This window comes from Leiobunum rupestre, chromosome 2 (assembly GCF_980474605.1).
Source record: "Leiobunum rupestre chromosome 2, qqLeiRupe1.1.hap1, whole genome shotgun sequence".
NCBI classification, from domain to species: Eukaryota; Metazoa; Arthropoda; class Arachnida; order Opiliones; family Sclerosomatidae; genus Leiobunum; species Leiobunum rupestre.
In genome coordinates this window covers 9,889,170-9,902,052 of record NC_143385.1, presented here as the reverse complement: position 1 = coordinate 9,902,052, position 12,883 = coordinate 9,889,170, and the positions used below count along the sequence as shown (strand labels likewise).

General features: G+C 37.6%; 1 protein-coding gene across 3 annotated transcripts in view; it reads right to left on the bottom strand.

The window, feature by feature from the left end:
- Positions 1-9,067: 9,067 nt before the first annotated feature.
- The window catches only part of LOC149956054 (anoctamin-5-like), a 94,770-nt gene continuing 90,954 nt past the window's right edge, over positions 9,068-12,883 (bottom strand). For all 3 annotated transcript variants that reach the window (XM_090165389.1, XM_090165387.1, XM_090165388.1), the window contains 4 exons: positions 12,591-12,724; positions 12,321-12,526; positions 10,204-10,388; positions 9,068-9,478 (listed from right to left, as the gene is read on the bottom strand). In XM_090165389.1, the coding sequence (XP_090021515.1) occupies positions 9,154-9,478; positions 10,204-10,388; positions 12,321-12,526; positions 12,591-12,724 (850 nt within the window). In that variant the 3' untranslated portion in view covers positions 9,068-9,153. The remainder of the gene's footprint in view (positions 9,479-10,203; positions 10,389-12,320; positions 12,527-12,590; positions 12,725-12,883) is intronic.

Genomic DNA, 12,883 nt, shown 5'->3' with positions numbered 1-12,883 from the left:
TTACCTTTCACACGAACCCAAACCTTAATGTTCGCGTTTCCCTGCCGCTTGGTTTTGCGCTTGTTTCAGCATACTTCCAGGGACTAGTAGACTACACTTTGAAGCTATCTGGCGCTCTTTTCACTCATCGTAGGAAAATGGGATAAAAATAGGCATACGTACTTCTCAACTCACCCCCTACAGCTCCTTAAAATTTGTCCATAACCTTTTGGAACACCCTGTATGTAGCTGATTTAATTTTTGAGAAAACTTACCTGTGATATTGCGGCTCCATAGATTGCCGTGTGAAGAACGGAATCATTTTCTTGAACCATGTCTTAAAGGTTTTCAAGAAATGGTTAAGTAAATTATGTAAAAATTTATGTCTAATTTCTATAGAAGAAAACACGCTACAAAATTTTAAATAAGAATTAAAAACGAGTAGTCTATGGATCTAGACCATTTCGACTACTTAAATAAATGAATACTGATATAGTATATTTCCTTTCTTTCCAATATTATGTCATTTAAAGGGAATGTAACCTCAATGCATTCTTTATAGAAGATCCCGTCACAATTTGAGCAAGAATTCACTAGCGCCTAGGGCTCGGCGTTCGGATAAGAAATTTTCCGTTCATTTCTTTTATATCCATATTCGAAAATTATTCGAATAAAAATTTATATGTTGGATAATTAATCGTTTAATAGTCGCGAATAATATCCATAAATAAACAGAAGGAACCCATAGCTCTACTTGGAAAATGCTTTTCGCGGCAGATTTTCGTCTCGAGGTGGCTGACGGTTTTTTTGACGTCACTATGTTAACAAATAATTACCTGGGAGGGGAGCGCGTGCAAAGGGGATTTTTTCTTTTGTAGGCGGAGCCAAAGTCGTTAGAGTTATCTTACCATACGTGATACGGCAGGATAAGCATTCCAAGTAGAGGTATGGATTCATGTAAACAGATAATCGTTTTTTTTTGATTAATTGAAAATTGGGTGTTTAATTTATCCGTTTCCCCGAACTCTGATTGCGCCAGAAATATCTAAAGCCAATGGAGCGTCCAATATTGGAAGTGTTGGGGTTCCATAACAAATACATGCGATTCTATTCACTTTAATATTAACAAAAGATTCTAACTAAAGGAAGATCATTTTCTTGGTAGCGTGATCTAGAATAATGTCAGAACTATTTTGAGTAATACCGAATGTAAATGGAAAAGCATTTCTATTACCAAAATAAATATCCTTCGAAATGCGTACCAGTCGGTCGGTCAATATACCGGTATAATGTAAACAGCGTTTATTATTCGTGCGTGCCAGATCATTACGGTTGGGCGGGTTCTTCATGATCATGGTCCTGACAAAGCCACGTGCGCCGAAATCGAATAATCGATTTTAATAGCCTTTCCAACAGTTTCCCTTTAAAAGTTTTTTTATGACGTTGTCTCCTGCAGCAAATAATTATAGCTGCATGACCCAAATGAGACAATTAAACTGCTTCATTTAAAACGGTGTAATTTAAAATCGAAAATAGCCAACTTTTCTTCGCAATTTCTCGTCAATTAAATTAAGTTTTCGCTAACGCCAGAGAATGTACATCTACAATATTAACGCTTTAACTTGGGTGCTTTTTACTCTTACCTCTTGGTATTGAACCCGCATCTAGATTGTGGACTCGTAGCTAGTGCTTCTAGGGTGATTCTGCGACAGTTCAACCAACCCTTTGAACCCCACCTTTTCCGAAAACCTTTATATTTGGTGCAAGGGTTATTTTGGGTCAGTTAAAACGATTTTGAAACTTTAACGGCGATTGGTTAATCCGTTTTTGAGATACAGTAATGGTCATTTTCCAGTAAATGACCACCACCCCTAAAATTTTTCTTTTCTTTTCTCTGCTCATAAATATCGTAAACACTCGTGCAAGAGCTCATTTTATAGAGTTTCTGCAGCCGAAAGAGAATATGTAGACAATGATTTCATACGTTAATAATTTTCAAAATTTTAAAATTTAAAATTTTGGAATTTTAAAATTTGAAATGTAGCTATTTTTTTAAAATTAAAATTCGGTTTTTTTCGAGTTTGTCACCCTCTAATGCATACGAATCACCTAAAATCTCAAAGTATTATTTTTAGTTCCCGAGATATTGATTTTTGAAATTTACCCCCTACTTCAAAATGTGAACAGATAACGTTTGATTTAAAAAAAATTATTCGTTTTTCTACGTTGGATAGTGGTTTGACACGACGTTTTACTTAGGCAAGACATGCATAATTTTTAATTTATCATCACTTTTTATAAGATAATCAGTGCCGTTGTAGGTAGGGGGTCGATTTTGAATAGCACACACTTATTCCCTTGGAACCCATCAAAAATAATTTCTTCTGGGCCAATGGTAATTATCTGATAAACCAGATGAACGCATAAACAAAGAATTTTTGAGTTCCTAGCCCTCTAATGCGAAAGAATCACGTAAGATTCGAGACAAATAGTTTTAGTTTCCACGATATTGTTTTTTTTTTTTAATTTTAGCCATATTTCAAAATCTCGTATTTTCAGCCCAGCCGCCCAGCGGGTCTGAAGTGTCGCGAAACACTGCTCGGGAGTTGATATTAGTTTGATTTAAATATTTGGGAGAGCTAAATGGCTCGTAGGAGTTGCCCGACTGAAAAAGCTATCCTACGTTAACTTGATTATTCAGTTAGTTGGGATTAGTTATTAGTCGGTTTAAAATAACTACAACGGTTTTTAACTAAATAAAAGGAGTTTAAGTTTTATTTTTCAGAGTTGGAGAGAAGAGACCCTTTTGGGTTGGGAACTCAGTTCGATCTGTCGTATTCAATATACAGAAATCGCGGAGGAGAAGCCTCCGATTTCAAAACGAGGTGTAACACCCCTCGAGAAATCCCCTTTTTTTTTGGAATTTTACAAGTTGGGTTAGAGAGAGAGCTGCCCTAGCTAGCCGCCTACAAATTTAACCTTGCGGAAAGTTTTGGGGCCGCAGCTCTCCGACTAACAATGCACTTTTCCCTTTCGGAAAATTCTATGAATTTTGTTTTACAAGCGGGTTTACGAGCCCTTTTATATTTTACAAGTTTACAAAATTATATTTTACGTTACACAGATATATATATATATATATATATATATATATATATAGAACATTGAGGAATTTTATACAAATTATATTTACGCGAATTATACAAATTTTAAACAATCTTTTAATTCTAGACCTTTAGTTCATTATTTCACATGAAGTAGTGTCGTCTGCTTATTTATCTGCTACGGAAATTTTAGTAATCGCGACAGCGCGTACTTAGAACATGGATCGTAAATGCTCTTTTTGGACTGTAGATAGTGCGTGCCATTTGGAAACGTTTGCACGAACGGTCGGAATAATTACACGTCTATCTGAAGAAGATAAAGTAACTTTAAGTTTCAGAACTTCAATACCTATAACTAAAATTCGTAACATATGCCATCATCACAATGAAGTGCATGTGAAAAAGTATTCCCTTCGGCAATTAAAGTGCGCGAATCCTTTCAAAATTCATGAAGTTGATAGACGGAAATCTCTTAAAATAATTTCCTTAGACTTGTACCAACAATTGAAGCAAGTGGGTGTCGATGTTGTGGTCGGAAAAAAGTTATGCTTCCAGTGTGTAGTGGCTGTTCAAAATAGAGTTAAGGGTGGATCTTCGGCGGACTGTGGCAATGAAACTGAATCATCAATGGAAATAATAGAAACCTCTTCTCAGTCCGAAACTCAGAAAAGTGACACATCAGGTCCATCTTCTTCGGGACTCCAAAGTCAAAGCGATAAAGAAACTGCTACGCTAGTGGTCAACGAAGTATTTCGGCAATTGGAGGAATCGCCGATAAAATCAATTAAAAGTTTATCAGTTTTGAACGCCCAACAGTGGCACACCCAGGAGTTTATACAGGTGTGAAAAAATTGGTTAAGACAATTCTATGTAAATTGTTAATTTGTTGCATTCTGGAGGAAGCCCGGCCTAGTGGCGTAACTAATGTCCTTCGGGCCCGCCCGCGAAACATAGATACCGTTTTTTTCGGAGTGTCTTTCGTAGGCCCATCCTCGCCGCGGGCCCTATAGTCCGTAATTTACGCCACTTACCTGTCTTGTTCTCTGGGTATGCCAATGGTTCGCGTTCTAGTATATTGTATTATTTCTATAACGAAAAAATGTGTTTTAAATTATCAGAAGGGCTCTCAGTAAATCACAAGGTAAACCTCGCAAAGAAAAAACTTATTTCTGGTAAAGAATCCCTTAAACGCAAACTGGAAGAATCTCTAAATATATCTCTGAAAGATGCGGAAATTGACGCTGATGATATTAAAAATAGAGTGATAGAACACAAACTGTATGAAAATGTTCTAAACGAACTGAAAGTTAAGTTTAACGATTCAAAAACATCGTACTCTGAAAAACTTCAAATACTTACTATATCCCCATTTGGAATCCAACGTACAATGACAGAAATTGGAGCAACTCAATATATGGTCAAACGCAGCAGAGAGCTTAAAGCTGAAAAGGGAATCCTTTCACTACCTGAAAAGCAATCAAAAGGACGAATACTTCAAATCTAAAGTCTCCGATTTTTATGAAAATGATGAGAATAGTCGTATGACACCGGGCCAAAAGGAATACGTATCGGTTAGAAACCCAAAAACTGGCGAAAAAGAACATCGGCAAAAAAGACTTCTTCTACTTAACTTGAAAGAACTATACCAGAAGTTCAAAGAAGACGGTAACGATCCTGTTGGGTTTTCATCATTTTGTTCTCTTCGACCACCATGGTGTATATTAGCAGGTCCAAAGGGCACACATTCTGTATGTGTTTGTACTTACCACCAAAATGTCAAATTGATGATATCTTCTTTTCCATCAACACTTCAATTAAAAACCGATTCAGATTTTATGGCTCTTACAGTTTGCGACATTCAAAATAGAAACTGTATGATGAGGGTGTGTAAATATTGTCCCGGGAAACAAGGTTTATTAGAAAATGAACACTTAAATCGGCTATTAGAAGATCATGATGAAATTAAATTCGTGCAATGGGTGTCCACTGACAGCACTAAACTAGTTACCTTGAACGAAAGTAGTGAAGATTTTATAATCAACATGGCTACAAAACTTCTTGAATTAAGTAGACATCACTACACCGCCGAAAACTATTCGTTCGTTATACAAGATGAAGCTCAAGGATTTCATTGGGACAACACGCAGGTCACGGTGCACCCATTCGTTATCTATTTCAATATACTTCCTAAAGGAAAACTAGAGCACAAGAGTTTTTGCGTTATAAGCGACACCAGGGTGCACTCAACTGCTACGGTCTACACCTTTATCTCGAAATTAGTACCAGAAATAAAATATCACGTTCCTGGAGTAAAGAAGCTCATATATTTTACAGATGGTTGCGCTGGTCAATATAAAAACAAGTACAATTTCTCCAATCTTTGTCGCCATAAATTTGACTTCGGTTTGGATGTAGAGTGGCATTTTTTTGCCACTTCACACGGAAAGGGCCCTTGCGATGGAATCGGCGGAACTGTTAAACGAAAAACAGCGAAGACAAGTCTTCAAAGGCCTGTATCTGGGGAAATACTAACTCCAACGGACATGTACAATTTTTGTTTGACAGCTTTTGAAAACATAAAATTTATCTATGTTGCAAACGAAGAAGTTGTCAAAAATACCGAGCTATTGCAAGAACGATTTTCTAAGGCCATCACTATAAAGGGGACGCAACGATTCCACAAGTTTGTCCCTAAATCTGTCACTGAAGTTATGGTAGCACCGTTGTCTGTGGACGACAATCTAAAAAAGGTCAAGGTATCTTGTGATGAAAGCGGAGACACCAGCTTAGATGAGTCGGAAAATCGGAAAATAGGTGATTTTGTTTCATGTTTATACAAAAACCAACTGTACATTGGAGTTATTGAAGATGAGTCAGTAGAGTTCGCGAACTTTTTCATCAAGTATATGCGTCCATCTGGTTTATCAGATAACTACCATTGGCCTAGAAGGAATGATTTTTGTTGGGTTCCAAGGGAAAATGTGCTATTCAATATCGACCCCCCTACCTACAACGGCACTGAATATCTTATAAAATGTGACGATAAATTAAAAATTATGCACGTCTTGCCTAAGTAAAAAGTCGTGTCAAACCACTTTCCAACGTAGAAAAACTAATAAAATATTTTTTAAAAATCAAATGTTATCAATTTATGTTCACATTTTGAAGTACGGGGGTAAATTTCAAAAATCAATATCTCGGGAACTAAAAATAATGCTTTGAGATTTTAGGTTATTCGTATGCATTAGAGGGTGACAAACTCGAAAACAACCGAATTTTAATTTTAAAAAAATAGATACATTTAAAATTTTAAAATTCCAAAATTTAAAATTTAAAATTTAAAATTTTTGAAAATTATTAACGTATGAAATCATTGACTACTTATTCTCTTTCGGCTGCTGAAACTCTATAAAATGAGCTCTTGCCCGATTTTTTACGATATTTATGAGCAGAGAAATGAAAATAACAATTTTAGGGCTGGTGGTCATTTTCGAGAAAATGACCAATGTTGTATCTAAAAAACGGATTAACCAATCGTCGTAAAAGTTTCAAAATCTTTTTCACTGACCCAAAAAAACCCCTGCACCAAATATAAAGGTTTTCGGAAAAGGTGGGGTTCAAAATTTAATTTATTTTGGTTGATCTGTCGTAGAATTACTAATCAATTCTCAGATTGCAGTTGCATGTTATAATGAAGCTACTCTGACGTTTATTAATGTTTAATGCTGACCACTTTATTTATATCAGGTATTGATTTCGAGAATAATCATAACTTCTTTAATAATTTAGCGACATGGATAAAATTTTAATTAAACAGATTAGAGTCACTAGGAATATCGGATTTTCTAGCGAGCGTGCAAATCGTGCTTGCTAATATTGTACTAATTGAGCTCTGTTTTGTGACTTAAGAGAAACGTTTTATATTGATATATTTTGTTAAATTTCTTTGAAAGAAACCTCTATTCCTATCAAACATTAGAAATCATAAAATCTTTAGTATGAGTTAATACTTCTTTCCTAAAATCCTTATAAAATGTTTTGATCCCACGCGTGCATTGCTGACAGAACTCTGACAGTGTGTCAGAATTTATAGCCCGGTGTACCTAGTAACAGAGACCATACCACCGGAGGCTTATCATCATAGTGCCCTACGCCAGCGTCCCCAAGCCCGGACAGGAGACAAATCCAGCATGGGTAGCAGAACCCTACTACTGATGGTCGCACCTTTTACGCACCCCAATCCCCACTTTGCACACAGCACTGGGATTAAGAGTGGATGCTATAGCAACTACAGCCGACACCCTACCTACGGAGGTAAGGAGTCAAACCCTTTGGAGAGAGCTCCTAAAGGGGAACGACGAGCACACAGCTGGCACCGGAGATCCCGGTGTGCCCCAAAAGGCCGGGAAACAGGACCGCCGTGCCCGCATATGGAGGCCCGCCGCCCCACAGCAGGCTACCCAATCCGCCGAGGCGACCAGTTTGCCTGGACCCTCTCCGTTAGCCTGAACCGAAGTTCAGTATCCAGCCCAAACCTGACCGAAGTCGGAGGTGGAGATAGGACCATTTGATCAGAGCTAACATCTCCCAGTGCGCCACCGCCCTTATGGGTTACAAGAGCCGGACCCCGACTCCCCGGTAAAGCCACCATTTATTTCACACCCTAACCCATTTAGGGCCACAGAACTCTGACAACAGATTTGCAGCTTAACCTGTTGCAAATCTTGGTAGCACAAACTCTATAATAGAAGCTTCAATAAAACATCTTCAACAAAATCGCCAAGAATTTATATTTCCAAGAACCAGGACATCCAAGCTACTGTTTGTATAGTGCTTGTTGAATTGATGGAAACTTTTCACCTGTACGGTATACGACGTATATTTTTTTTGCATATTAAAGCTTAGCAAAAACACGACGTTCTGTTAATGGGTGAAAAGTGACCAATATTACTTCTTGGCGATTTCCTTGAAGATGTTTTATTGAAACGTGAATTGAGTATAAGCAAACAGATACTCAAAATACAGGCATACTACGAACTCGAAAACCTCAAGGTAAGTTTTCCGAGGGTTTTTAGTGACCTGTATAGCTAAGTTTTGATACAAAGTTCCACTAACTTATCTGTCTGCTTTCGCTGTATACTATGTCGATATTACACCGGTTCAGCCCGAACCAGAAAACGGATACATGGGAAGTTGTAGAACGTGCAGGTTGATGAGGCAAAGGTACTTCAACGAGTTGCCCATACCCGTTTTAGTATGTTGGTTTAATTTATCTATTATTCGCAAAGAGCAATATTGAGACATTCTTATTAAAAGCAATTAAGAAAAATACATTATCGCATACAATAACAATTAAATTTTTACCATTCTTTGAGATCATGTGGATACCAACAATATAAGGAAACTCGACCGACACAGTCCATGTCTAGAATCTAGTAAATTCAATTATTTTCCGTTTTGACGGTTCGTATAATTTCTTTCATAGCAACATGCATGACGTACTGCTTAGAAATCAATTAACTCTTCAAGCTCTAGTTTCTCTACTGTTTATAATAATCGCCCATTTTAGAAAATGACCTTATAAGTCGTTAAGATTAAAAACTTAAGCATTAGGAGAATTATAACTTTTATAATAATGCTCAGTTTAAACCATATTTTTATTTAATTACTTTAAACGGATTTGCACGCAATTTTCGAAATATATAAAGTTCAATGTTAATAGTTTCGTGACACAGTAAAGTTTCCAAGATTGGACGTATGGCGCAGGAATTAGATACCACACCAATGGTTTTATTAAAGGGCCACAAAATAATTTGAAAAATTCGGCTAACTCCTCCCTTTCCAAAACCTCGTGATAGCAAATACGATCAATAAAATTAGAGCATTTTTCATGTTTTTGTTTCTTCTAAATTTGAACAATTCTGTTGGCACAAAATAAAAACTCTTTAACGCAGGTTATAAATAATATTCATAAATTATGCTTTATTTATACAATAAAATTAAATATACAAGTCGTGTTGTAATAAAATATATTTTAATGTCTGATCAACTTCTTCGAAAGGACGTGGTGTCAAACTGAGTTCTCCTCGTTCATGTGGCTGGAGCTTCCGGGCATCATGGAGTTGTTTTGAGTGGACTCTTTGACGACGGTGCTGCTAACGGTATTCATTTCGGCTTTGTACAGCGCTTCTTGAGCGAGCAGTCGGTGCCTTTGCACCTTCATTTGTACTGAGCGCGGGATGTCCGGTATTAGGTAAGCCATTAATCCCGTCACGAAGAAAATTAGGTGCTCAAATGCCACTACGAAGCTGAGACGAGCCGAAAAGATGTGCCAATACTCCATGGTTAAGTTGTACTTCCTCTGGTGCGAATTTGTTTCGCGGTAGTCTTGATACCTGGAGAACGTGAAACCATAGTTGTAAATTGGGCTCGACATTTGTAGGAACGCTCACGAAACCAGCGCACGTGTTAAAATTTTGATTCTTGCGGTAGGAATATTAGTTTCTACAGAGTTTTCACTCCTAGCGCCGAAAACATGGAATTCCTTGATCCACAATAGCCCTTCTAACACGCTCTCAAATAACAGCAATAGATTTCTACTTCGTAACTTAACTTACGAACACTCTTGGCCCCGTGAATTAACCATACTCAGTAGGGGATTAGCCAATATGCCAAGGGCACGGAGCTTGTCAAAAGGTAGGGTGAGCACGAGACGAGGCTAGAGCAAACGCCAGGGGGCTCCTAATAAAGCTCTAGCCTAAGGGCCCAGGTGGTAGATAATCCACCTTTCCGTTTTTCAAAACACGTGATTCTGTAGCTGCAGATTCAAAATCCAAATGATTCTACAACCATTTAAGGGCCCAGATGGTAGATAATCCACCTTTCCGTTTTTCATAACACGTGATTGTGTAGTTGCAGATTCAAAATCCAAATGATTCTACAACCATTTAAGCACTAGAGGAACCTCTTAAATGTTTACTAAAAATCTGGAAATGGCGCACATGGTTTCGTAGAGTAGGCTGCCTTTCAATTTTTAGAATCTTAATTTTATGGTAGTAGCTGTCCAGGACTTGGGTCAATTAAGCAGCGGGAAATCCAAGGTGGGGAATTAAACGAATACCTGCATATATCAACTGTGACGTTGTCTATTGTTGAAATCTCTGGCTTTGAGTTTTCTGTGAAATCGTCCGTCTGAAAGTACGACATGGAGTGGTTGATGTATCCGTCCAAAGTGCCGTTCGGGCTGTACACGTAACGGTACACCAGTTGAGGAATAAAGTCGCTGGTGTACGCAATCATGAAAGCCTAAATTGATAAATAATTTTACTTAATTTAATTTGAACAGAATGGTACAGGATGCGAGTACCCTAGACCAGGAAATTAAATTTGTATTAACGTGGATTATCTAAGGTTCCAGTGCCACGATTGCGCTTGGAGCAATTGGTTGGGCTTAAACATAGAGAAAAACCACTCACATAGAGTGGAAGGCCCTATGGAAGCGCATGAAACATTAATCCTAACAGGCCAACGTGTTTTCGAGGCGTGAATAAATATTAGTCCGAAGAGCGATGGTGTTGTGTTTACATTGTTTAGAATATAAACTTACTTTTTTTATCCAGATATTGTACAATAACTTTATACCAACTTGTTTATTTCACGCCTCGAAAACAAGACGTTGCGTACGAAAAGTGTGAACCAGTTTCACTGATAGCCTTCCACTCTATATGAGTAGGTTACTCTATGGGCTTAAACTACGTACGATCAAATTGATTGGCTGACTGCCGTCGCTAAGAAACCGCACCGGGGGAAGAAAACACTTCCTCGGCAAATAGACTGAACATTTTGAGAAACTCCTATTCCGTTTTCACTCTCCGTAAAATCACGTATTTACATGTAGTTGTTTTAAAAAAAGACTAAATGGAAATACCTTTATTCGCGACAATACTTAATATCTAATTAGAGCCGAATTTAATGTAGCACAACACGAACGAAACTTTCAGCTAAAAAACCCCGCCCGATTGCATGTTAATCAGTAGGCCACCATAGTCTTACTTATACAGGTTGTTCGAAATTGCGTGATCCGGGCATTTTTCTCAAGAACCAATAATGACCTTCGTCCGTAATAAACCGTAATGTAAATGCTGCTTTACAATCGAGGTCTAAAGCGTTAAAAACTGTGTTCTATTTTAATCGCTGTCTTATAATCGATTTTACCGAACCTTATTTCTAACAATTATTTAAATATTTCAAACCTTAGAAACAACAACATTGTTTTCCTCAATTTAATTTTTTCAATCAATCATTCTCAAGAACAGAAAATTATGCTTATAGTTTTCTGACAAAATAGTTATTGCCTCCTACTGTCAATTTGTGTTTTTTTAAGGCCATATCTTAGCGAAACAACGGAATTTTCCGACCGAACCAACGTAACAAATAGGTTTTCGAGTATGCTGTACAAGTTTTTCATTGAAACTTTTCAACTAGAATTAAAAAAATAAAAAACGTTATTTTTCTGAAATTTACGAAATAACGCCTTCCCTACGTAAAACGTAAATCATGGAAACAGCTAAATAGTTTTTGAGAAAAATGGCCGGATCGCGTAATTTGGAACACCCTGTATATGGGCGCGGCTATAGTTTCCCCTTTAATAATATAAGAACGACATTCTCAGTCTACACCATTGACTTTCCTTTAGCTAGGAAAGATAAAAGACCTGGTAATTTATCCAACAATTCACGATGTGAACATGGTGCTGCCCAAATATTCTCAGGTCCAGTTAATTCATTTCCTAGCTAGTATGAATTCTCGAAATTTAAAGCAAGTGGCGGTTCAATCATTGCCACCTGAATTATGAAAAGGCCTCTGTTATTGGATAGGGCCATGAATATATCCAATTCTTTACTGGAGAGCGTGGTGCCATCTATTTATGGCAAATGAAGCTAAAATTAAAAATAGCCAAATGATAACGTCGTCAGAGAGCCATTGTAGAGTATTATAGTTAGACAAATTATACTCTATTTAGTGGACTTGAAGCCTAAATTATACATCCCATGTAAATATATTGTTTATAACTGCTGTAATTTATGTTATTGACCAATTTACAAACGATCCAATCAACGTTAGGGGTACCTAGAAGTACCGCCTTTTTGATTTCGACGCTAGCGACATCTTTTGAAAAAAGAGCTACTTCACGTCGAGCCGCCACTCGCTTTAAGTTGAACAAAATGAAGAGCTTACGTTACTGATGACGGCACAAATGGAAAGACCTTGTATGATTGCCTGCCAGGCCCCAATGTTTGGCACTCGAGCCGCCAATGGCCTCTGTAACTGCGTCACGTATTTGTAGGCGTCAAGGCGAATCTCTACGACGTTGTTGAGCAAGGCAAATATAGGAGCTAGTGGAAAGGCAGCGACGAACAAGGTCACGAAGCCGTACTGAATGACTGGAAAGCAAAACATATGATTACTAGTACCGGTACCAATCAATTGCGCATTGCGTTAACTAACCCATTTCAAGGTATTCGTCAAACAGTGCTAATCTTCCGCAAGTCTGAAGATTGTAGTCTTGTTCCCATCTGGATTTGGCAATGCGACTATCTTCGTGGCCTCGTCTCCAACTCTTCCACCAATTGTAAAATTTACTGAAATTAGTTTTAAAAGTAAGGCTATAGCTGTAATAGAACGTTACTTTGAAATGCGACGAGTCCGTTGCTAAAAACTTTCAACAGTCTTTTTGAATCAACAATCACGGAAATACGGCTGTTTATATGACTGGGGTAGTAGTACCAATAATGTACTTA